The sequence below is a fragment of the Chelonia mydas genome, chromosome 1 (genome assembly GCF_015237465.2).
Source record: "Chelonia mydas isolate rCheMyd1 chromosome 1, rCheMyd1.pri.v2, whole genome shotgun sequence".
NCBI lineage: Eukaryota > Metazoa > Chordata > Testudines > Cheloniidae > Chelonia > Chelonia mydas.
Window position 1 is genome coordinate 249793706 of NC_057849.1, and position 27338 is coordinate 249821043.

General features: G+C 42.9%; 1 protein-coding gene across 8 annotated transcripts in view; it reads left to right on the plus strand.

Moving 5' to 3' along the window:
* CHST11 (carbohydrate sulfotransferase 11) overlaps positions 1–22699 on the plus strand; it is a 261448-nt gene extending 238749 nt beyond the window's left edge. For all 8 annotated transcript variants that reach the window (XM_043542061.1, XM_043542068.1, XM_043542042.1 and 5 more), the window contains one exon: positions 17557–22699. In XM_043542061.1, the coding sequence (XP_043397996.1) occupies positions 17557–18411 (855 nt within the window). In that variant the 3' untranslated portion in view covers positions 18412–22699. The remainder of the gene's footprint in view (positions 1–17556) is intronic.
* Positions 22700–27338: the final 4639 nt, after the last annotated feature.

A 27338-nucleotide genomic window follows, 5' to 3' on the forward strand; every position in this document is an offset into this window, starting at 1 on the left:
GCCCACTTCATCAGATGTATGGAGTGGAAAATACAGGAGCAGGTATAAATACATGAAAAGATGGGAGTTGCCTTACCAAGTGTGAGGTCAGTCTAACGAGACAATTCAATTAACAGCAGGATACCAAGGGAGGAAAAATAACTTTTGAAGTGGTAATGAGAGTGGCCCATTTCAGACAGTTGACAAGAACTGTGGCTTAGTTCTGTGGCTCAGTTTCCACATCTGGAAGCAGGGGAAGTGTCAAGGACTTTGATGTCTCCAGATGAAAAGTACCATATGAAAGCGAAGTGTTATTTTTATCCCAGCCCTCAGTCTGCAAGAGTGGCTGCAGATGCAGCTTCAGGAGGAGGAATCCATCCTGTCACCACCTGTTGTGCTCCCTGCCAGAGGTCTACTTACTGGAATTTAAAACTGCAACTAGGATTTATTCCTATTGTGTGTGTATCTATCTGCTACCTCAGACCCTAATATTGCAGTTCACACCTACTGTCTGCCCAGATTTTAACATTCTTGGGCCTGATCCAAGGTGCACTGTATTCATGGAGAGACTCCCATTGACTTCAGTGGGCTTTAGGTCAGGCCCATAGTTGGATTCTTAAGCATTATTGGTACAATCGACTCTCGCATAGAAAAATCAATGAGGGGTGGCGGGGGAGGTAATAATTCCATCTAAAGTGTTTGTGTGGAGTGAAGAGGAGACTAATTTAGGTCCATAGGCTGCAGGAGTCAAAAGAAAATTCAGCAAGAGCCAACTCTGAGCTGCAAAAAAGGGCATCCCTTTTCTCCACGTGTGGGCTTTAAGTCTCCTGGCTGGCTGTTTAGTGGCTCATGTCGGCTCAGCTAAGCATGGCAAGGATTCTCTCTTCCTCGCAATGGGATAAACTAACCTGCTGTTTAGCTCCACTCAAGTGTTTCTTTTCTCATTGTAGATGCAGGCAAGAGATTGTGAATCATTAAAAGCTAACCAGGAGCAGATGTTCTGTATCAGGGTTAAAGTAGCAGTGTGTGGTAGCTGCTTTATCTTAATCTTCTAAATAGTATGTATGTTTTGGAGCAGCCTCTTATCCATTCTGTTTAATATTTGTGCCTTCCTTGGAAAGTGTTTGCGTCTTTTTTTCTTCTTGAACTGTGGGATTGAAAGTTCAACTGGACTGTGAACCCAGGACTGGTAGAGTTCTGCACAGGAGAAGTTTTAAAAAAGAGCAGCAGAGGCCAGAGTGAGAACAGCTAGTGAGACACTACAGTGAAAAAAGTCAGAGCAGACAATAGGCAGAATGAAAAATAAATGTGAACCTTAAACTATCAAAATCCTGTAGAATTCCAATGATCTCCGGGCACGCCTCCAACCTCTGCCGACAGGAGTGCTGGGGCTCTTCCAGTGCAGCCAAAACACGGTGGGATTGCTAATGTGAGAGGAAGTGCTTTGGACCAATACAGTGTTTCTGCTTTATTTATGAAGGCAAAAAGATGATGGGTGAAGAAAAGAGAAAAATGAATAAAAACCAGAGTCAATATACTGTGAAGCTCCCCCACTTGTATCATTGTAGCTTTGGAATGCGGGCAGGCTCTTCTATTCCGAACATGCGGCACACATTTCACGTTAGCTAGGAAAACAAGTGGTTTGGGGACGGTTGTTTTTGTTTTTTAAATGAACAAATCATTGGGGGTGCTGAGAGGAGGTGGATCTGGCCTGCACAACCCTTCTTGCTGGTGAGAATGCATGAAATGGAAAAACTAACAAGCTGTGACTTTTAGAGCTCCAGCTGGAGTTTGCAGGGCTGGAAGTCAGGGATAGGGGTTAACTATTTCTACTTGTCACCTGAGAATATTTGCTCTTGAAATCATTGAGACATGACAATGGGTGAAACCTTCCAATGCCATCATCTTAGTCTCTCTTGAATGTGGAGCCATATTTTAAGGGCTAAAAGGGAACTGGGGGTAGAGAGAACTCCCTAGCTAGAACTCCTGGAAGCTTGTGCCGCCCTGCGGTACAATGTCTCCAGGGGCAGACAAGGCAGCCTCTCTGGAAAGCCATGTTTCTAGGTTTGCTAGTTCCTGCAGCAACAGTGGTGCATAGAAGCCCTGGCATGCTGGAGAGCTGTTGTGCCTGGTTCTTGTCTGGTTGCATGAAGAGAAATCTCCTGGTGCCCTCCCCACCTTTTGTGTGGGGAGTAAGCAGTCTCATCTCGCCCTAAGTCAAAAACGGAAAGTGAGCAAACACAGTATCCAAAGTGTCTCCAGACCAACAGCGTGAGATGTCCGACTGACAGAGAGCTCAACTGGACTCCACCCCCATTTGTGAAATGCTCGCAAAGGGAAGGATTGATGCCTTGCCCTGCTGCTGTCTTTAAAACAGTCTGTGTCATCACAGAATTCACTAACTGTACAATAGCCCCTTGGTCTGGAACTGCTGCATCTCTGATACAAGCATGCATTCGGCTTCATTTTCTAGCAATGAAAGATATTGTAACTCCTGGTCTAAGCTGATGCATTTATTTTAATGTAATAGGGTCACCCAGTCTAAACCACTATCAATAATTTAAACAAGAAAGGATAAACATCCTGCCAGTAAATCTGTTTGCATTTTAAATTAAACATGAAAGGTATCTTGAGGCATTTTATGCCCCTGTTATTTTATATTGCTAGGTCAGCCACCTTACAGTAGATGTATTAGCATCAGTGTTCAAAGGGCAAATCCGCCGCCTAGAAATTCACCGTGCTTTGTGCCATAGCAACTCTGTGGGACCCTTGCAGAGGTTTCATTGGGCCTCTGCACCTCCTTGTGTACTGGGCAGGAGGGATCCCACACTCAGCAGCACAGAGAGGGACAGTGCAAGTGAGCCAGAAGAAGTTGCCACTGGCGCCTTACTTATGTGAATCCAGCAGTTGGAAATCCTACATGGAGGGTACAGAGGCACACGTTCTCCAGCTGCAGCCAATAATTTAAAGTGTGGCCTCTGCTAGCAGATGGACCACGTCTTCACGGTTTGCCCTTTTTATCTTGTCAAGTAGTGTGTGAATTTAGTGCTGGGTTAAAGTGTCATACTGCTAGCCCTAGCTAAGGACATTTTCTATTCACTCACCTTACCGGTGCAGCCTCCACCCTGCCCTACCATCTCCAGGCAGGAGAAGGCAGGTCAGCCTCCCTGCCCTCTCAGTCCTTAGGCATGATCTGAAATATGGTCTTCTGCTCTTTCAAAGCCCATCCATCGCGTATGAATTTAATTCTTTTCCACGTTACTCGCATTCCTTGTTAAACCAAGAGAAAAAGAGCCGTTTCCCTTGAAAAACAATGACAAGCAAGTAAAAAGAAAACCCATTCCGTACGCATAGAACTATAGTCACGTTGAAGGATCTCTTAACCTAGTCCCTTTCCAAGGCTATAATGTGGGGGGAAAGTGCAGCGGGTTTAAACCACATGACGCTAATCGCACCTGCGTTGAAGGAGAAGCTCCAGATGGTACCACTTTACGGCAACAGGCACCACCCTCCCATTAGAGAACCACCCAGAGGATGAAGGGAAGGGTGCTGGCTGTTCATCTGGGATGGAAGCCATTATGCCTGGGCTGGGCAGGCTGGCTCAAGGTGGGCAGGGTTGAGGCTATGCCAGGCATACCTTGCTGCACCATTATAAGGAAGGCGAGTGCACCTCCATCTAGTGCATGCTGTTGACCCCAGCCATACACACAGCTGAATGTCTGGACTTGCCCCTGGCTACAGACTGTGCCTCTCTTGGGCCATTGTATTGTAGCTATCCCTTTCTCCTACCACTTTTTGGGTCCTGCCCTGCTGTTTTCATGGGAATGGGGAGAGGGCAACATTCCCAAATCCTATGACCCCACAGAGCCGGTGAGCAGGAGCTAGGCAATGTAAAAAGGAATATGCCAGGAGATAGGAAGGACCTAGCTGTTTAAGGGTTTACATCCTGACAGCTACAGCCTGGCACTTATTTGAAAAACTTATTGCTGGAGCTCTGTTGCCTCCCATTCCTGATGGAGTCTTCAAGCAGCCGGCGGAGCAGGACAAGGCTAAGAAAGCAGCAAAAGGGGAGTCAGCGTTTTAACCAGATCAGTGGAGGGGAAAAAAATAGAACCTGGCAAGTGTTCAGAATCCACGAAAGGAGCATAATGCAAGGCAAGCAGCCATAGGCTGCAGCCTGACAATTCAGGAGCAAACAGAAAGCAAACCATAAGAGTGGCTTCCCACCCCGTAAGCTTTTCCCAAGGAAATGAGCTAAGAGTGAGAACTTTGAAAAAATAGAAAGGAGCGAGTAGGTTTTTAAAAAAAAAACAACACACCCCAAACTAGTTTAAAAGGAAAAATCTGTTGATTTTACTGTAAATTAAAATTTTGCACCCTGCCCTAAAAATAGATGAACTATTATATCAGTTATCAGGTGAGACAAAACTCAGACAGACAGGAAGGTAACAAGATGTTATACAGTTCATATGAATTATTTTTAAAATTTCCCATAGATTTTAACGTCAGAAGGCTTTATGTGGCAATTTAAGGGGCTTAAAAATGTAACAAGGAACTTGCTGAATTAGTTCTCACGTGGTTATTTGGGAATTTGTGTCACAATTGTTTTCCTGTTGTGCTTAGACCCAGGGAGATGCAGCCTTTTCAGAAAGTGCCTGGTGGTCAAATTTGCAGAGCATTAAAATGGTGCCTTGTGTATTTTTGGCATTGTTGCTGGCTCGTGCTGGCATTAATGGGAAGGGGCACTGAGGGAAAGCAGTTGCAACAGCATTGTGCCAATCAGAGCTGCTACTTAAGGAAGCTTGCGGTGGAGTTGTTTGCTGCTTACTACTGCCAGTGGGTTTCTCTTTGTGCACAGGAACTGAGATGGCTTGGAGGGAAATTTTCATTTCACTTACAACCCCTCTTCATTGCATATTGTCATTATCCTGTCTTGGTCTCTCTTTGGGGCTCATCCTGAGAGGTGTGAGAAACCCCAGCTCCAACCCCCACTCTGCTTTGGGCCGGAACCTCTGATATTTGTCTTTAATCAGAAGAAAACAAAAAGTTAGAAAGAGGTAGAGGAAGCCCACTTTTCTCTCTAACCTAGTAAATGATATTGCTGTGCGAGTAGATTCTACTGCAGAAATATTTGCTGGAAACTCCTATTGTCTTTAAGTTTATAAATGGCTGATAGCATTTTAATAGGAGATTTTTTTAAACGCATGGAGTCACACTATTCTTTTGCTACCTAAGTAGGAAGGTGAAAAAGCAGGATTTTGGGCAACTTCCAGTTCCTTTGGTGTTGCTATATATGAAATGCCCACCCACACCCAACTTCTCTCGCCCCCTCCCTGTCCTCATTCAAGTCTCTCAAGACACTTTTCTTTCAGAAAGGATACAGTAGGGAGCTAACAACATAGAACAAAACTTCAGGTTACTCCCTCTGCTTGGTGTCCTAGCACATCCTTTCTTCTCTGTAGTTATCTTAAAACATGTCAGCCCAAGCCCAAAGAAGTTATCAGTGCTTTGTACATTAATTTATAATAACTCATAGTTATTTAAGAGATAATTTGCCTTGCAGCCCTCCCACTTAAGTCAGCTGCTCAAAAGCTTGTGGCTTTTGTAGATCAGTGTCTAATGACTCAAGGCCCAATTCTGCAAGCCCTCCACCTGTCAAATTACCATAGACCTTAGTGGGAGTTCTGCACACAGGGGGTTTACAAGATCAAACTGAAAGGTCTGTTTTAACTCACCCATTAGGTCCTGGATTTGACTCCTGTATCAGGATGCTCATACTCCTCATACTGCAGTGTACCATAGACGTGAACTGGTGATAGCTGTCCACAGCATGTCTGAAACAATGTGGCAGTCATACCATCAGGGGGGCAATATACAGTGGCTACTGGGGATATTCCCCAAAGTGAAATGATGGGAACTCTCAAGCCCCTGCTGCGAACAGCTTTGGATGAATCTAGGCAGATTGCAACGTAACTGCATTCCCCTTGATTCTTTCCAGTTACCGCGTTGGGAACCTCTTCCTTTTTATAGGTTTTAGAGTAACAGCCGTGTTAGTCTGTATTCGCAAAAAGAAAAGGATTACTTGTGGCACCTTAGAGACTAACGAAATAAATTGGTTAGTCTCTAAGGTGCCACAAGTCCTCCTTTTCTTCTTCCTTTTTATGGAATTCAGCAATGTGTTAGCAGTGTCATAACAGATACTGAAAGTGTATGGTGACCTCGAGCAATGCAGGTGAGGCAGCAGGAAGGTTTTTCATTTTAAATTAAATTCGTAAATGGTAGGAACTTTTAGTTTTTAATATGAACAGTGATTTATGATGGTATGAGCCAAAAGTGGACAAATTCATCAAACATACTGTCTTTTTCTGTCATAGAAGGACCAGATCAAAGTCACATGATTGTTAGACTTTTGGAGCCAGATCTCCAGTTGGTATAAATGCGTGTAGCTCCACTGCCTACAACAGAGCAACACCAGTTTACACTAAGGGTTTAGCCTTTTCTTTCCTTGGTTTCGCTACTGTTTTATGAGACAATGAATTGGAAATCTGCCAAACTAAATTCTTTTCCTTTCTACCAGCCACTTTATAACACTGAAAATATTATGCAACATGCTTTTAGAACATGCAACTTGAGACACCAAGTTTCCCTTCTGTATGTTAGGTCCCAAGAAATGCTGCAGCACTAATATTCCTCTTCAAATTATCCTGAGTTCATGATCTTTGTCCTTCCTGAGGCTCCCGTCTGTCCTCCAAAAATACTGCATTTAAATTGATTATTTTAACCGCACCTTTTTCGCCATTGTTCTCTTTTGTTGCCAGTTTAGGATACTGCCAGAATGCTTATTTCCAAGTTGTATTTAAAGCAGGGGTGGGCAAACTTTTTGGCCCAAGGGCCACATCTGGGTATGGAAATTGTATAGCAGACCATGAATGGTCACAAAATTAGGGGTTGGGGTGCGGAAGAGGGTGAGGACTCTGGCTGGGGGGCGCAGACTCTGGGGTGGGGCCAGAAATGAGGAGTTCAGGTTATGAGAGGGTGCTCCGGGCTGGGACCGAGGGGTTCAGAGGGTGGGAGGGAGATCAGGGCTGGGGCAGGGGGTTGGGGCACAGGAGAGAGTCAGGGGGGTAGGCTCCGGGTAGCGCTTACCTCAAGCAGTTCCCAGAAGCAGCAGCAGCAGCATGTTCCCTCTTCAGCTCCTACGCGGAGGCGCAGCCAAGCAGCTCTGCGCGCTGCCCTGTCCGCAGGTACCGCCCCTGAAGCTCCCATTGGCCATGGTTCCTGGCCAATGGGAGCTGCGGGGGAAGCGCTTGGGGTGGGGCAGGGTGCGGAGCCCCCTGGCTGCCCCTACGTGTAGGTGCTGGAGGGGGGGACATGCCGCTGCTTCTGGGAGCTGCACGGAGTTGGGCAAGCCACTGACCCCAGCGGAAACTCGAGGGCCAGATTAAAACGTCTGGAGGGCCGGATGTAGCCCCCAGGTCATAGTTTGCCCACCCCTGTTGTAGAGACTCAGGTTACAGCCAAATTCAACCTTGACTTTAGTAGAGCTAAACTTTAGTAGTCTAGCTACAAAAGATGGATTTTAAGTGTCTAATATTTACAGGTTTCAGAGTAACAGCCGTGTTAGTCTGTATTCGCAAAAAGAAAGGAAGACTTGTGGCACCTTAGAGACTAACCAATTTATTTGAGCATGAGCTTTCGTGAGCTACAGCTCACTTCATCGGATGCATACTGTGGAAATTACCACTATACATACAGACACCATAAACAATAGCTCCTCCCACCCCACTCTCCTGCTGGTAATAGTTTATCTAAAGTAATCATCAAGATGGGCCATTTCCAGCACAAATCCAGGTTTTCTCACTCTCTGCCCCACCTCAGACAAACTTACTCTCTTGCTGGTAATAGCCCATCCAAAGTGACCACTCGCATCACAATGTGTATTATAATCAAGGTGGGCCATTTCCTGCAGGAATCCAGGTTCTCTCATGTGGTTTTTGGAGGGGGGTGAGGGGGTGAGAGAACCTGGATTCCTGCAGGAAATGGCCCACCTTGATTATAATACACATTGTGATGCGAGTGGTCACTTTGGATGGGCTATTACCAGCAAGAGAGTAAGTTTGTCTGAGGTGGGGCAGAGAGTGAGAAAACCTGGATTTGTGCTGGAAATGGCCCATCTTGATGATTACTTTAGATAAACTATTACCAGCAGGAGAGTGGGGTGGGAGGAGCTATTGTTTATGGTGTCTGTATGTATAGTGGTAATTTCCACAGTATGCATCCGATGAAGTGAGCTGTAGCTCACGAGAGCTCATGCTCAAATAAATTGGTTAGTCTCTAAGGTGCCACAAGTCTTCCTTTCTTTTTGTTAATATTTACAGATTTGTCATGGGACTAAATAAAGCAGAGTTCTGACAATATCTCCAAATCTATTGGGTTACCTTTAAAATCAAACCCCCAGCTAAATTTATTTCAAGGCACAGTTCTAAATTATTGACCTACAGTACACATTTCTGGTCCAAAATAACGTAAAGTCTTCACTACAACAGATATTCTTTTGAGAAGGGCAAATTGGGAGGTTAACCAATGCTGAGGTATTTGAGGAAAATCTTTTTTTTAGTGACATACGGGTATTTCCTCACTCCCCCATTAGGGAAATGCCTTAAGTGCAGATATCTAAATGAACTGGAACAAGCCAAATACCCATAAAGCCTGAAGTATAACACACTACTTAAGGAAATGTTTTCAATTAGCAGGTCAGATTCTGAAGATGCTGCTTGACCATGAAGCCAGGAAAGGCCCTCAAAGTTTAGCTCACCCTGCTGTGCTTATGTAGCCAGAAGAAAATACCTCCTAGCTCATTATTGTAATTTATCCTCTGGCAATAAATCTGTAGTTCTCTGTGTTGAAGGTTGATGGCTGTCAATTTGTCAGCAAATGCAGGTCCCAATAGCATATGCCCCTGCGGAGAAACAGCACAAAACCATGACACATGCCTAGCTATGGGCATGATCCAGCAAAGAGCTGAGTGTCCTGAAGAAAAATAATGGATGATGATCAGCAACTCGCAAGAGAAGCTCAGCCCCTCCCTGGATCAGGCCCTGACGTTGCAAGGCACGGGATGAGCTTAGCAATAACACACAGTTTCTCTTTTCTTTGAATTTAGCCATGCTTTAGGTATTCCATCTAATGTCACTTAAAGATAACTAAAACTAATATTCAGCACACGTACCCTACCTGACAGTTTCTACAGAAGTCAAGAGCATGGAAAGCAGCTGATTTGTTAACTCTCAAAACATTAAAGGATCCATCTATGTTACACACACACACACACACACATATATATCCCCAGGTGAGCAGAACCCTTAAAAAAACAAACAGGTCTCTTTTCCTTTGTATTTCATCTGAGGTTTAAATGAGGCCAGCACCTCTATTAGTAGCTATTTCTGGTATCAGACTGTTGGCTAATTATTTGTTGCTGCTGGACCTGAGATTGAGAGCTGACGAAACTATTCGTGGTGTGTTGTCCTGCTTCACCCTGGTGCCACGTCAGGAGAGTGAGAAACTTTTCCGTTTTTATATGGTCTTTTATCTGTCTCAAAGGTTACCATGCCAACAGGAAAGAAACCGTGACTGAGGGTCAGTCTCATTAGGGTAAAACAAATGCATTTTAGCATGTCTTCAAAAACTGTAAGCGCTTTCCTGAATCAAGGCCTAACTTAGTGAATAAACTAAAACATGTGTTGATCTTCCTCTCCTGCTGCCCCCACCCCATCCCCACTCTTGACTTCAGTGGGACTTAAACACATGCTTAAAGTGCTATCCTAACCAAGGATGGATTTAAGTGTTTGCTTAAGTACTTTCCTCAATCAAGGCTGCAATTAATTAACTCTAGCAGTGAATTTATCCAAACCTAAGAACAGGGTCCACGTTATCCTTTCAGTTACATTTCCATAACTGCTACTGAAGCCCAGCATATAATGACTTCAGTGGGAAGTATGAGCACGTACTAGCTGTTTGATTTGCCTCTCACCCAATCCATGGGTGAGATCCGATTCCACTTGTTATTTCAGCACCCAGAGTAAATTGTTCAAATAGCCTCTGGGTATATTTTCCTTTGCTTTGCACTGACATAGCTAAACTTAGAATCACAAGCATGTCTTTAAAGGAGACTAACTGTGCAGCTTTAGAAAAAACAAACCTGCAAGATCAAATTCATCCCTAGGTTAAGAAGATGCAGTTTCAGAATCAGCAGCAGATTTGCGTCTCTTTTCCACGTTGAGCCAATGAAGTCAATAAGTGACTTTGTCCCTGCACAGAATATAGAATGAAATGCTGGTTCTGGGCCATAGCACAAGAAACTTCAGAGTTAATATTTAATATACTTATTTTAAAATAAGAGTCAGGGCACACTTAGGATAATATACAATGCAATTTTAATAAGTCCTGGGGTAGACAGTACATGGAATATAGGTCAATTTGGCAGGAGACTTGGTATCACCCTATGAATTCAGTCAGTGGCTGCGTTACCTTAACTGACCTCTGGGCTGCACCGTGAGAGTCCTTTGATGTCTCCCTCCACTTCAGTTTGAGACCTATAATCACCTCTTATCACTAAGTGAATACCAGCAGTGTGCTCTTCCTGTGGATAGAGAAGACGACAGCTGCTTCCTAAGATTCATTTGATATGTGGGTCAGCCATTGAAGAGCATTTGCTTTACTAGTGGGGAGCGAACCCGCCTATAAATGCCAAGAACAATGCACCTGCTTCACTTTGCCTCAGTCTTTAATAAGGCTAATGAGGATCTTAGGGATAATGGTTGCATGACAAACGGGAATGAGGATATGGAGGTAGATATTACCATATCTGAGGTAGAAGTGAAACTCAAACAGCTTAATGGGACTAAATCAGGGGGCCCAAGAATATTAAATAGTCATCCAAGAATATTAAAGGAATTGGCACATGAAATTGCAAGCCCATTAGCAAGAATTTTTAATAAATCTGTAAACTCAGGGGTTGTACAGTACGATTGGAGAATTGCTAACATAGTTCCTATTTTTAAGAAAGGGAAAAAAGGTAATCCGGGTAACTACAGGCCTGTTAGTTTGATATCTGTAGTATGCAAGGTCTTGGAAAAAATTTTGAAGGAGAAAGTAGTTAAGGATATTGAGGTCAATGGTAAATGGGACAAAATACAACATGGTTTTACAAAAGGTAGATCGTGCCAAACCAACCTGATCTCCTTCTTTGAGAAAGTAACAGATTTTTTAGACAAAGGAAACGCAGTGGATCTAATTTACCTAGATTTCAGTAAGGCATTTAATACCGTGCCACAGGGGGAATTATTAGTTAAATTGGAAAAGATGGGGATCAATATGAAAATTGAAAGATGGATAAGGAATTGGTTAATAGGGAGACTACAGCAGGTCATACTGAAAGGTGAACTGTCAGGCTGGAGGGAGGTTACCAGTGGAGTTCCTCAGGGATCAATTTTGGGACCAATCTTATTTAATCTTTTTATTACTGACCTCGGCACAAAAAGTGGGAGTGTGCTAATAAAGTTTGCGGATGATACTAAGCTGGGAGTTATTGCCAATTTAGAGAGACCGGGATATCATACAGGAAGATCTGGATGATCTTGTAAACTGGCGTAATAGTAATAAGATGAAATTTAATAGTGAGAAGTGTAAGGTCATGCATTTAGGGATTAATAACAAGAATTTTAGTTATAAGCTGGGGACGCATCAATTAGAAGTAACGGAGGAGAAGGACCTTGGAGTATTGGTTGATCACAGAATGACTATGACCTACCAATGTGATATGGCCATGAAAAACGCTAATGTGGGCTTGGGATGCATCAGGTGAGGTATTTCCAGTAGAGATAAAGAGGTTTTAGTACCGTTATACAAGGCACTGGTGAGACCTCATCTGGAATAATGTGTGCAGTTTTGGTCTCCCATGTTTAAGAAGGATGAATTCAAACTGGAACAGGTACAGAGAAGAGCTACTAGGATGATCCGAGGAATGGAAAACCTGTCTTATGAAAGGAGACTCAAGGAGCTTGGCTTGTTTAGCCTAACCAAAAGACGGTTGAGGGGAGATATGATTGCTCTCTATAAATAAATCAGAGGGATAAATACCGGAGAGGGAGAGGACTTATTTAAGCTCAGTACCAATGTGGACACAAGAACAAATGGACATAAACTGGCCATCGGGAAGTTTAGACTTGAAATTAGACGAATGTTTCTAACCATCAGAGGAGTGAAGTTCTGGAATAGCCTTCCAAGGGAAGCAGTGTGGGCAAAAGACCTATCTGGCTTCAAGATTAAACTCGACAGGTTTATGGAGATGGTATGATGGGATAACATGATTTTGGCAATTAATTGATCTTTAAACATTCATGGTAAATAGGCCCAATGGCCTGTGATGGGATGTTAGATGGGGTGGGATCTGAGTTACTACAGAGAATTCTTTCTTGGGTATCTGGCTGGTGAATCTTGCCCATATGCTCAGGGTTTAGCTGATCGCCATATTTGGGGTCGGGAAGGAATTTTCCTCCAGGGCAGATTGGAAGAGGCCCTGGAGGTTTTTCGCCTTCCTCTGTAGCATTGGGCATGGGTCACTTGCTGGGGGATTCTCTGCTCCTTGAAGTCTTTAAACCATGGTTTGAGGACTTCAATAGCTCAGACATAGGTGAGAGGTTTATCGCAGGAGTGGGTGGGTGAGATTCTGTGGCCTGCGTTGTGCAGGAGGTCAGACTAGATGATTATAATGGTCCCTTCTGACCTTAATATCTATGACAGGTAGCACAACTATTGATTTCACCGCAGTTACACCACCTTGCAACAGCAGTGAAGTTAGTGCACTCTTCAAGAAGTCTGACCCAATAGGCAAAAGTCTAGAGTGAAGCTCCCAGTCGCAGGTCTCCTGCATGGTGTTGATTGTCTTCCATGCTCTGGGGATGGCTGAATAGTTCAAGTGCTGTAGAGTGTATATCAAATAGAGTGGTTTCAGAGTAGCAGCCGTGTTAGTCTGTATCCGCAAAAAGAACAGGAGGACTTGTGGCACCTTAGAGACTAACAAATTTATTTGAGCATAAGCTTTCGTGAGCTACAGCTCACTTCATCATTTTCCACTGAATGCATCTGGTGAAGTGAGCTGTAGCTCACAAAAGCTTATGCTCAAATAAATTTGTTAGTCTCTAAGATGCCACAAGTCCTCTTGTTCTTTTTCTTAACTAGAGTGGGTTTTTAAATAGTTAGTGAGCCCTCTAGTGGTGCTCATTGTGTTCTGTGGTTTAGAAGCCACCAGACCCAGAGCAGTGGTATATATGTAGCTAGGCCTGACATGTTTGTGTCTTTTTAGTCTATATGGTAATTGGGACCTAACTGTGCCCAGGTAGTTTCTTCATATTGAAAGAGCAAAAGGCACAATAAGCACCAATTTGGAATGTGCCCTTTAAGGAGTGAATTCAATGGTGGGCAACCCAGTTTAGTTGCAAACCAAAATGGGACATTATTCTCTTTTGCCTGGATATATGAAATTCCCATTAATGGTAATGTGCGTATGCCCTGAGAGGAGAAACTCTAGGACTAATTATATGGAAGGGGAAGTACAAAGTATACAACTGCAAAGATTCATTCATAAATTTTAAGGCCAGAAGAGACCATTACATCATCTTCACTGATTTCCTATATAACACAGGCCATGGAACATCTCCCAGTAATTCCTCTATGTAGTCCAAAAACAGAGCCACAAGAAAACACACATATTAGAATATTGCAAACTTTAGAAGTTGTTCTGAATCTGGAAGTAAAATAAGGTACTGGGCCCTATCCTGCTCCTACTGCTGTCAACGGAAGTCAATTCTGCCATTAACTAAAACAGGGGTGTTTTGTTCAGTACCAGGGGCAAAAATTAATCCCTTGTGTAACTCCAGTTAATTTAATGGATAATGTTGCTCCTGTGGCTTTGTGAAGAGAGTACCAATTTCAGCTGTTGAATTTCTTATTTCTTCCCCCCTACCCTCAGAAAAGACCTTTTCTTTAAACAGCAGTGTGTTCCTGGACAACAGCATTTAGACATCCTACATACAAATTCCCTGCTAGTCGACTTCCATAGGACATGGGAAGCCAACTGTAGAATGTTCTTCCCATCTCCAGGACTGTAACATCAAACTGCACTTTAAATGCGCCTGGCCAACATTCAGAGGAATGCCACACACAGGAGATGATCCAGATTGTCTACACTGCTTGTGTTAGGCCATTGTGTATGGATTAAAACTCTGGGAAAGAGGCAAAGAAGGTAGAATGGCTGGTTTTCATTTTATTTGTATTACAGTAATACCTGGTGACCCCAATGAATATCAGAGACCCATGGTGCTAGGCACTGTCCAGACACACAGGGCAGGGGCCAGGGACAGTCTCTGGCTGACATCTGAAAATCTGAACAGATAATACAAAGGGTAGGAGAAGAAACAGGTGCAGAGAAGTGAAGTGAAGTGACTTGCCCAAGTCACACAGTGGGTTAGGAGGGCTAGGATTAGAACAACAGTCTCCTACCTAGTTCTGTAATTTTTTGCAAACCTGGGATTTTTTCCTGTAATAAAACAATTGAAATATTTAAATAGTTGTTTGCTTGATCATTAATATTTTAAATGAATCACAAAACCAGCTTGTCTCCTCTCCATAGACACTAAAGATTCCATAGTACTCTGTAAGCGGGTCACCAACTGCACTTAAATGTTCAAACATTGACATATTAATCAGGGCCAAGCCTTGCAGAAGTAGGAGGTTAGGCTCCTAAATCCCCATTTAGTCAACTAAATGAGCGGTCTGCTTTTCAAAAGCGGCAAGCACCCAGCAGGTCCCACTAATCTCAGTGGCTCTGCACTTGGGGGGGAAAACAGGCCACTTAAGGTGCCCGAATAGGGATTTAGAAGCCCGTCCATACCTCCTATTTTTGAAACACGTGGGTCGCCTGAGGAGGTTGCCCCTCCTTTCCCCATTGTTGTGGAGCATGCCGTATGCCTGTTGTTGCCACCACCCATGTTGCAAAGGTGACAGCATTTCAGTGGTGCTTGGGGATCCTTCAGGGTGAAATTCACTGTGTAAATGTAATAATGTCCTAGCAACTGGAATTGCAGTGTAGGGTCACCCGAATGACATGATCAACTCTGAGAAAGTTACCTTGTCCTGCAGTAGCTAGGATGGTCTTTCTAGCAAAAAGCAGTAATTTTCTCTCTCCTTATGTATTTACATTTGCAGAGGCTAAATATACTTGTGCCAAAGTTAGGCCCTGATGCTTAAATCCATTCCTGTTCAGCAAAACCCTTAAGCACATGCTTAACCAGGGACATTGAGCCAGACCTTCTCACATTAACAGTGTGGGTCAAGTTTTTCAAAAACAGGAGGTTTAGTTGGACTTTTAAATAGTTCTTCTATTTATGAGTCTGTCTAGCTTAAATGGGACTTAAGCAAATATGTGAATGCTTTGCTCAACTGGGCCTTAAATGCAAAAAGTTTGGGACGTACCAAATCGGAGCTCCAGTCCCAATTGTGGCACAGTTTCCTCTCCAACCTGCAGCAATTCAGAGGGAGGGAAATTCTCCCCTATGCAGAGAGCTAGCATAAGGCCCATTCACCACTTAGCTTATGCACCACTGAAGCCTAACTGTGTCCTTTGTGCTGGCCTTCTGCACTGGGGAGAGTTTCACCAGCTAGGCCTTGTATACAACAGTATCACCACCCCCAAATATTCAATGTTAAAAATATTCTCATGATTCAGCCAAAAGTCAAGTTATTGCCCTTCTGATTATTTTTTTTTAACCTTTAGGTTGCATTTGGGTCACATTTTCAACCTTTTCTCCCCAACCATGAAGGCTAGATACGTTTTTAATGAAAGCTGAGAATCTCACGCATAACGCCAGGAACCGGGGTGTCAATATAAGTACCAAAGTTTGTAAAACTTGTAGTAAAGTCGCAAGAATTGACAACACTGTTGTACTATGCAGAGCAGCCCCCGTTTAAATGAAAGGTGTGATTTTTAACCTGTAATGGTGATCAGATAAAGCAAGCCTAGTTCAACCTATAATAAAATTGACTAGGAACTAAACTGCAAAAAAAAAAAAAAAAAAAAAAAAAAAAAAAGCACCCACACCTAAACCAACCTAAAGGGAATTGCACCAGCTACATCAATTTAGTTAAACTGACTAGATCCAAACTAGCACTGGTTTAGTTGAACTAAGAGTATGTCTACACTGCAATCGGGAGCTGTGATTCCAGCATGCGTAGACATGCACAGACAGTGGCCACTCAAGCCTGTGCCCTGTGTTGTGGGCAGGTGGGCTAGCCTGGGCAGCCACTTGTTCTGCCATGGCTTTACTACCGCTATTATTCAAGTTAGCTTGGGTATGTCAATGCCTGCTGCAGTTACACCTCCTGACTGCCATGTAGACATACCCTAAAGCATTAATGTCACTGAGCGGGATTTTCTAAAGCACCTACGGGAATTAGGTGCTGACTGCCAATGGAGTTAGGCACCTGTGAGCTGGGTGAGATTTCAGTGCTTAACCCAAGTGTCTCGTATTTCTCCCATCTGTAAAATAGAGATATTAATACTTAACTACAGTACAGCGTGGGGAGGGGAGGGCATTGGGAGGCTCTGTTAATTAGGATTTGTAAAGCTCTATGAAATCTTCAGATGGATATTCCTTCTAAATATGCCAGAAAGGCACCTAATAGCATTCTGTGTGTCTGACATAAGTTAATTGACAATAGCAGCTAGCCCCATCAACAACCCACAATAAAACTCTGCCCACAACAGTTAAAAAATTAAGAAACTTAACAAAATAATAAAGGGTAACGTGTTCGCAGTACTAGTGTGTTAAAAGGCTGCATACTCTTCACCACTCTCTACTAAACACAAATCAATAGGCGGGAAGTTATAGTTAGAATTCTCTTCCTGCTCCTCGAGATACCACTTCAGTGACTACTCTCCTTGGAAAAGCAGACATCTCCCTGGGTTTTATTTCACATGACAAGGTCATAACCAAGAAATGAGCTGAGATGATTAATTCTGTAGTGTGAAAGACATCTGCAACAAGATCACATGCTGTTTTCGTTTTGGCAAACTGTCTGACAATGGTGTTCTCCAGCCATGTCTCAGCAGTAAAGGTCAGGCTGGGTTCTGTACTTCTCTAGAAATGAGTCTGACTGCAGTGGTCAGAAGAGATTCTTTTTCTATATCTAAGAAAAAAAATGATATTTCAGGAAAATTGCATGGCAAATAAATGTGCTGCCAAGAAACATAGGATTGCACAGTCCCTTGCCTAAGGGGAAAGCAGTAAAATATTAAATGACCACATTGGTACCAGCTCAAATCAAGAAATTTGGAGGCAAAAGGCTATCCTGCAACTTTGGAATTACTGCATTCAGCCAAAGAATTAAGTCTTTCAAATATGGTGCTTGCAATGGTCTGTTTTTCTACAAATGGAGCAGTGGGGATTAACCTAGTAAGTAAAAAGGCAACAAGAATTTCCCATGTGTACTGAATTATTTGTATCTGTGTTTTCTTTCCAGTTGGAGTTGTCTAATACAGCAATCCTTCATCAGATTAGGAGAGACCAAGTCACAGATACATGTCGAGCCAACAGCATGTCTAGCAGGAAACGCCGTGTGCTGACACCCAACGATCTCAAACATTTGGTGGTGGATGAAGATCATGAAATGATCTATTGTTATGTGCCCAAAGTGGCCTGTACAAACTGGAAGAGAATCATGATGGTCTTGACAGGAAGGGGCAAATACAGTGACCCCATGGAAATACCAGCCAATGAAGCCCATATATCCTCAAACCTGAAGACCCTCAACCAGTACAGCATTCCAGAGATCAACCACCGTTTAAAAAACTACATGAAGTTCCTGTTTGTCCGCGAGCCTTTTGAGAGACTGGTGTCAGCCTACAGGAACAAGTTCACCCAGAAGTACAACACCTCCTTTCACAAGAGATACGGTACCAAAATTGTGAGGCGCCAAAGGAAAAATGCCACCCAGGAGGCTCTGCGTAAAGGTGACGACGTGAAATTTGAGGAGTTTGTGGCATATCTCATCGACCCACATACCCAAAGAGAAGAACCTTTCAATGAGCACTGGCAAACTGTCTACTCCCTCTGTCACCCCTGCCATATCCATTATGACCTCATAGGAAAGTATGAGACACTTGAAGATGATTCCAATTACATCCTTCAACTTGCAGGAGTAGGCAGCTACCTGAAGTTCCCCACCTATGCAAAGTCTACGAGAACTACTGATGAAATGACCACAGAGTTCTTCCAGAACATCAGCTCGGAACACCAAACACAACTGTACGAAGTCTACAAACTTGATTTTTTAATGTTCAATTACTCAGTGCCAAGCTACCTGAAACCGGAATGAGGGGGAGAAGGAGGAAAGAAAGCCTGTTTTATTTAAGATTTTTATTTGTCATAATAAATATGGAGAATTGTTATTTTGTAAATTAATATTTTCTTTTTGAATGATGCTGCGAGCAGCACAGTCGAAATTATTTAAATCATCTGTAAGAAAGGACAGTTCTCTTTGCAGGGTAACAGGATGGTGACGATCTCGCTTTAGAAATGAATATTACTGCTACACTGTTTATAAACGTTAATTGTGTTCTGGTGAATTTCATTTATCTTTGCATTCAACAAATTCTAATTAATGTTATTTATACTTATTTAAAACATGGTCTCTTGGTAGGTTTCACTTTAGCAGCAGAAATACGACAATATTTGGACAAAGGGAATCTGGTTTATGCTTTCCTCAGCTGAATTTATTAGTTTATTGTTACTAGCCATATGTTTTGGAAACCCTAGTAGAAATAATTTCTTCCAAGGTGATTCTGCACTTAAAGCAAAATTAGAAAGTTATCTTCCCATACCTGAAAGAAAAACATGAAACACGTTTTGTTACACACAATAGTTAAAATCCAGGACTAAAAGAAATTGAATGTATCCCTTGAAGAAAGCAAGCATACATTTTTCTTATCTGGACATGGTAATATCACCAATATTGTTTGTGTCCCAGTGCCTGCCATTTCCAAGCCTGTCAGCCCAATGAATGCTGACAGGGATTTGTCCATATTACATACCAACAAAATATGGGCCAAGAGTTTCAAAACTAACTTGAGATTTTGAATGCCCAACCTGAGCCACCTTAATGGAGGCCTGATTTCAGCGAGTGGGTGCTTAACACTTCTTAAAAAGTCAGGCCCTTTTAAACGATCTCACTTTGGGCACCCAAACTCATTAGTCACTTCAGAGAATCTTGGCAATAATAAGTTTGTATATACTATATAGGCATCCAAAAAGATCACCTTCGTATTGATCTGAGCATACGGGGCAATGAAAGAACTCCTGTTTCCTTAATACATGTTGGTTTCATGGCCTCTCACCTCCAGGGGTAGTGTTGTTTTCCATTTATTAGTCAATATTAAACACCATTGGTGAGCGTGTTTCTAATTTCCAGCAGTTTAATATTGCACCTGAGCTAAGTCTCGTATGAGAACATGACCCTTTGATGTAAGGTGAATGCTTCAGTAGCAGTTGCTCAGTATATAATGTTTGTTGAAATGGCATATTGTGCTAGGAGGAGTAGATTGTTCAAAACATTCTCCAGATAACAAAATAAACAAAGTATGGATAATTTAGTCACTATAAATAAGAAAAAATGGTATTCTAATCTAGTCCTATCAGCAAACACAGTGAGAAGAATACAGACTTCTCCAGCTGCAAAATTTGTTTAATTTTATCTGCGTTGGATGTAATGGGATCTACAACTAAGATGGCAGTGGGCATGCTGTTTATGAAATATTATGTACTCACTACTGAGCTGTCTTGACCTGGAGAGGCAGCAGAGTGAACTAATTCAATACATTGCTTTACCACTTTCTTCTGGCTTATTTTCCTGTAGCTGAAAATGGAACAGAGGAATTTGTCAGAATCAGATGTTGATAAAGTACATTTTATTTGTCAAAGTGACAGCCTAGATTCTATAGCCTTTATGGTAATATTTTACAAAATCAAAGATTGCTATTGATTTTTGCAAACATTCATTGGGCTGGGATTTTGTTTTGCAAAAAAACAAAGTGATGGGTAAAAAACTTTCAGAGGTGCCTATGTGGTTTAGGAGCTTACATGTGATGCTTTTTTACTTCGAGTTGTCCATATCCGTCTCTCACTATAATCAAATTCCCAACGTTCAAACAGTTGTGAGGAGGGTTAGATAAAACAGCTCTGCTTTTGATCCAATTTATCAGTCTGTGGGTTAGACCCTGGAATTACACAGATTTACAATGGTCAGGCACCAGGACCCACACAGACATTGTTGACTTTTAAAGGTGACTAGGCCTTCGAGGAAATAGGACTTGGTCTTATTTTGCAAAGCTATTGCTGGACAAAAATCTCAGATAAAGACAAAGGACAAAGTAACAAAGCTAACAAGAAGCAACTACCATACTTTCACAGCTGAAATTTGGCCTTTAAAAAACCCAGCCTCCCTCTTGTCAGTTCTAAAATGGACATTCTATATATAAAACCCAGATATTATTTGGGAGAGAGGATAGCAGCAGGGTTAGATAGTATGCAATTGGCTGTTTGAATTTATGAATTCCTAAGTGGCTTCTGACTGCCTACTCATTTTTTACTTGAAAGCAGTTTTGTCTTGGACAGTGTGTGAGGATCTGGTGCAAGTGCCTATCACAGTGTGTGCCCTGTCTTTCTTTTATTATGTAGTTCAATGGTTATATATTTGCTTTTTTAAAACCCCATCTACACTGATGGCGGATTTTTTCTACAAGTTATTTATAGGTTGTATCTGCTTGCTCAGAGTTGTGCCTGGCAGTATTAGTATTTTGGTCCAATTTTCTCTATCATCCATTGGGTCTTTTTCCCCCCCTCTACAGGACGTTATTTTAAAATTGTCATGGAAGAGAAAATGCTGATCAGTACGTTTTTAAAAACTAAGGAATGATGCACTTTCCCCCTGTCTTTTTGTTTTTACTCATCCCTTGTCATCACCACAATTTCATCTGTTCTTATATATTCTCTTTCATTTGACTGTTTTGTGGACACGTTTTATGTCATGGTTTTTGGTAAAAAGCACTTGGTGAAGGAGTCTGGAAAATGAGGAAATTGCATCCTATTTAAAGAACCAAGATTTTCAACTGCAGCTGGGGATTCGGATGCCTAAATTGAGGCACTTTAAGAAAGCCTGATCTCAGAAGGCAGATGCTCAGCACTTCTGAAAATCCTCATAAAAAGGTGTCTCACATGGGGCACCCAGAATTGCTTTTTGTTCTTGAAAGTCTTGGGCCTAGATTATCACAGGGTGTTGATTTAAATAAGGTGGAACAAGTTTTTAAAAAAACAATTGACAAATAGACGATGGTAACATCCTGCTTCCTAACTGGGACTAAACAAGAGGATCTACTTAAAACTACGGGCTGAATTGATTTGACTGAGCCAAATTTGCTTTTGCCTGAACCCATAGAGATATGGCTCTGAGGATCTTCCTATATAGTCAAAAAGGCACCATCCTTTCACAGTGAAAAGACTGGCAGAGAACAAGATTTCTCTTTTTCTCCCACAATTTCCCAAACCCAAGGTTAAAGATTGAGTCCAGCAGTGGAATTCAGAGCATCCATATGGCAGAGCTAGGACTAGGACTAGGCCCCTAGCCCTTGCCTCACAACCATTTATCTTGTCTCAAGAAGCCTTTTAGAGTAATGCTATTAGTTCCTCCATCAGGTACCAGTGAAAGTAGAGTTGTCAACTGTTCTGATCCTTAATTCCACTACCACACCACTCTCAACTAATATTTGTTAAGACCAATGCAAACTTCACAGAACAGAGGTTCCATAAGTGTAGTTTGACTTAAATATTTTGGTGGGGGGGAAGCAGTTTCAGTCAGGCCAACAGGGCCATTGGCGGGGGCGAGAAAATCCATGCCTGCCCAAGGCTTGCAGTTTCAGAGGGAGCAGGGCAAAGTGGCCACAGCTGAAAAATGAGAGTATGAAACTAAGACCACAATGTTGATCCCAAACAGTACATCCAAATCCTGAGTCCATGTCTTCATGCTCTGGTAGTTGTTATCAGTGTTGATAGATACAGTGGATCCAAACCTGTAAGCTTGTGGACTCCAAACTATACTTAGTCCACATCATGAAATGTCATCTAGTTAGAGTTCTCAGAAATCTGACTTCCTCCATGCTTCAGCCTCCTAAGAAACATTTTGAGAGACCTTTTCCGAGACTGTCTAATCAAGTCTTACACACTGCAACAGCAAAGTGCTTTTAGAAGTAAATTGACCCCTGCTGTTTTACTGTAGTCTGCTGCACTTTTCAGGTACAAAAAGGGACTGTCCTTACTATTACTCTTGTTACAGAGAGTGTTATTTTCTTACATGCATGCACAATACATGTATATATAATTTAACATCGATGTGCAGTTTGATTTTTTTTTTACCTATTTGTATGCAGTAGAAGGCTTGTTGTAGAAAAGTATCTCCTCATATCTGAATATACTATTAATAAAACAAAAAAAAAAGCTAACTTATACATTGCCAACAAAAGTGTGAACTGCTCATGAATCTTTCCCTGAAGAGAAAAAAAGCCATTCAAGCCTGATTATTTTTCTAAGTAACTTCAATTAAATTGAAGAAAGAGTTTCTCTGTGTGTTTTATTTCTGTCTTTCATTCTAATATACAGATTAGGGTGGGGTTTTTAAAGCAAAAAAAAAAAAAAAAAAAAAACCACCCACACACTTTGAGGTAAGCAGCAAATTGTATCAGATAGTAATGCCAGACAGGACCATGATGCTCATCTAGTCAGATCTCGTGCATAACGGATCATAGAATCACACACTAATTCCTGCACCAACCCCATAACTTGTGTTTGGGCTACAGCCAATCTCTTAGAAAGATCTGCAGTCTGGCCTTCAAGATTGCAAGTAGACTTTTGGTCTCCAGCATAGAAAATAGGGCTGCTGTTGGCAAAGGCCTAAATTAGTTTTCACCCCTAAATTAGGGGTAGGAGTAATGTGAAGGTAGTTCCCCCAGGGAGGAGAGCCGGACTGCAATGTTTTCGACACTGACAGTTTCTGAAACCAGGGATTGCATTACAAAGGATCCACGCTCGTGGCCCAGTTCTCATTTTCACTAAGGCCCTTTGCACCATTCTGGCAGTGTAAAGAAAATCAGTAGGAGTTAGATTGGTACCTGAATCCTACCCTAGGAGTGCTTTACCAGGAAAGTGTACTTTGCCAGTAGCATAGTGAACGAAGCTTTTACCAGCTCCCCCAAGAAAAACAAGTTATACTGCTAAATGCATAGTTTGGCCGATATAACTGCATTTGTACTAGGCTCTTTGGCTGGCACAGCTGGGTTGGTCACAGATCACACCCTAACCGACACAGCTATGCCAGCAAAAGTTTATATTGTAGACATGGCCTTAGTCTAAATCAGAAGAAGGCCCTAGGGATGTAAAGCAGTGGGAAGGGGATAAAAGTCCTGACATTTCAACCAACACACAGGGCTTCTAGCCGAAAGGAAAGGCACACAACAAACCAAACCTACAATAGGAAAAATTAAACAACAGAAACCCTGAAGACTAACATTTCAGATACAGTTAGCCAATGCTTTGTTCTTAGGCCCACTTTTGGTCTATATCATCCGTTGGTGAGGGGAGAGATGGTATGCTAAAGACCCTGTGCCAGCAGCCCAAATGTAAAGCCTCCTAAAATTATTGTATTTGAGAGACTGTGCAATGGCATACAATGAAACTACTCATTAGGCATGTCTACGCTGCAATTAAAAACCTGGCTCCGGCTCAGGCTCCGGGGTTGTTTCATTGCAGTGTAGACTTCTGGGCTTGGCTTGAGCCTGGGTTCTAGGACCTGGCCAGTAGCATGGGAGGGTCCCAGAGCTTGGGCTACCTCCAGAAACTGCGCTGCAGCCTGAGTTAGCTGGCATGGGCCAGCTCCGGGCGTCTGATTGTGGTGTAGACCAGTGGTTCTCAAAGCCGGTCCACCGCTTATTCAGGGAAAGCCCCTGGCGGGCCGGACTGGTTTGTTTACCTGCTGCATCCGCAGGTTCGGCCGATCGCAGCTCCCACTGGCCGCAATTCGCTGCTCCAGGCCAATGGGGGCTGCCGGAGGGGCGGCCAGCATGTCCCTTGGCCCGTGACGCTTCCTGCAGCTCCCATTGGCCTGGAATGGCGAACCGCTGCCAGTGGGAGCCGCGATCAGCTGAATCTGTGGACGCGGCAGGTAAACAAACCGGCCCGGCCTGCCAGGGGCTTTCCCTGAACAAGTGGCGGACCAGCTTTGAGAACCACTGGTGTACGTATACCCAGACAGAAAACACTAATGGGGATTAAGCATGTGCATTTCTTAACCACAGGAAACATTTCAGAACACTCTACAAGCTATACTATACACAGAAGGCCACACTGCCTTAAATTCACTTCTGCGGTGAAAAGCAGTAGTTATCCAACAGGACACACAAGAACTGCATAATGTACTTTCAACTAATGTTAATAAATTCCACACATCATCTTCATGACAACATTCCCTGGAGAGGAGCCATTTCAGTGTTAAAAGATAATGGAGTCAACCTAAGGTATGGCAAGTTTTCATCAGAAATCCAACTAAGCCTCCTGATAATGTGTGGATGGACTCATCCCCTCAGCCCTCAAGGGCTTTTAGCTGCAGGAATGCGCTAGCATTCACACCAGTAGTTATTTAAAGTTAACTGACTCTCCCAAATTTATTCTTCAAGTTCCTTCTCTAATATCAAAGGGTCTGGCCACTGAATGGAAGCCAGCAACATCACCTCAAGGACAGATTACACTGACAGTACATGCAGCAAATGTCTGGGCTCAGTGCCAGGCTCCATCCCCACAACATGCAATGTGGACAGGATTGGTGGGCCCGGATCAGGAATAGAAAATGCACACAAACACACATCCCTGCTTTACATCACCCCACTTAAAGCAGTGCTAGGTTTCTTTAATATGATAATAATAACACCGCCTGCAATTTAACATTTCTAGCCCTAATGAACTAGTAGTAAATGTTTTAATTACAAATTACTGTCGAGAATAAATAAATGCAACATACGATAATCAATACAAATAGCCCGACACACATGGGGCTGGGCTAAAATGAGGACTGGTAAAGTCTATTGAAGGCAGGTATCGACCGAGCTCCATAGCTCAGTCGCCTCTGCTACAGTCTACTTCCTCCTCTGTTTCCAGGACTGGTTTAGTTTCTCAAAGTACCACTGGGGGGTCTGAAATGTATTAACATTCTACAGTGATAGACCATGCTTCATCCTGAAGACTCTCAAAGTATGTTTACTTCTGAGCCCATTGGCAAAACTCTCCTGCTTCACTGGGAGCAGGCCCAGGCCCTATATTTACAGAAGAATTGCTAACTCCACTACTGAAACACAACTACTTCCAGGATGAAACACAGCAGCTGTTTAAGAGCATAGGGCAACACAACACCCACCTTTAGAGCAAAACACTGCAGAACAGTCCAACTGAAAGTTCTTGGTGAGTTTATAGACTCATAGACATTAAGGTCAGAAGGGACCATTATGATCATCTAGTCCGACCTCCTGCACAACGCAGGCCACAGAATTTCACCCACCACTCCTGCGATAAACCTCTCACCTATGTCTGAGCTATTGAAGTCCTCAAATCATGGTTTAAAGACTTCAAGGAGTAGAGAATCCTCCAGCAAGTGACCTGTGCCCCATGCTTCAGAGGAAGGCGAAAAATCTCCAGGGCCTCTTCCAATCTGCCCTGGAGGAAAATTCCTTCCCGACCCCAAATATGGCGATCAGCTGAATCCTGAGCATATGGGCAAGATTCACCAGCCAGATACCCAGGAAAGAATTCTCTGCAGTAACTCAGATCCCACCCCTTCTAACATCCCATCACAGGCCATTGGGCCTATTTACCATGAATATTTAAAGAGTTCAGGTGAGCAGAAAAGAAAAACAGTTACTAACCTTGCGTAACGGTTGTACTTTCAGATGTGTTGCACAGGTCCATTCTGCTCTTGGTGGTGCCAGAAATGTTTTTCCCCCTCAGTGTCACCTGTCAGAGTGGCTCAAGTGCCATCTGCTGCCATTAGTGTTGGTCTAAAGGGCCCAGCCGACCCAGAGTCCCCTCAGTGCCTTCTTTCCAGAAACTCCGCTGCGGAGGGGTAAGACAGCAGGTCCTGGAATGAACACGTGCAACACACCTCAAAGACCAACTGTTACAAAAGGTTAGTAACTAGTTTTTTTCTTCTTCAAGCGATTGCACATGCACTCTTGGTGACTCCCAAGCAGTTAAATAGGTAGAGCGACTGGAGTTCCTGTACATAGATTGGGGTACAGCTCAGGCAAATTTGGCATCCTCTCTTGAATACAAAGTGGTGGAGTAATGGGAGAGAAAGTGTGCGCCAACTACCAGGCTGCTGCTTTGTAACTGTCCAGAATAGGGATCTGCTCTAGGAATACCTTTGAAGATACTTGGGAACTTGCGGAGTGGGCAGTCAGCTTGTCTGAAGGAGACATGTCTGCCAGATCATAATGTGTGGGTACAAGAAGTTATCCAAGATGAAATTCTCTGCGTGTAGATTGGAAGATCTTTCATTTTGTCTGCAACGGCCATGAACAATTGGGTGGATCACTGAAATGGTTTGGTCCTGTCTATGTAGGACACCAGTGCTTGTCTAACGTCCAGTGTGTGGAGCCATTGCTCATCCCTATTTGTGTGTGGTTTGGAGTAAAATACAGGCAAGTAAATTGATTAATATGAAAATCTGAAACTACCTTAGAGAGAAACCTCAGGAGGAGGCCATAAGTCCACCTTATTTTTAAAGACGATTGTGTATGGTGATTCAGATGTGAGGGTGTGCAGTTCAGAGACTGGTCTGGCAGAAGAAGTGACAGCACTTAGGAAAGCCACCTTCCAGGAAAGATGCAAAAGCTCAAATGGTGGTCTCATAAGTTTAGGCAAAACTAAGTTCAAGTCCCAAGGGGAAACGGGTTCCTGTAGTTGAGGGTACAATCTTTCCAGGCTCTAAGGAAAGTAATTATCATGTCATTAGGAAACAAAAACAAAAACAATTATCCATCCATATGAGGGTGGAAATCTGATACTGCTGCAGGTGAAGCTTGATAGAGGAAATCGAAACAGCAAGGTGTAGCTGATGCAGCAGATCTTCCAACAAATACTTGACTGACAAATGCATTGGTGAGACTCCAGTTTGACAAGCCCAGTTAGGGAACCACTTCCATTTTAACAGGT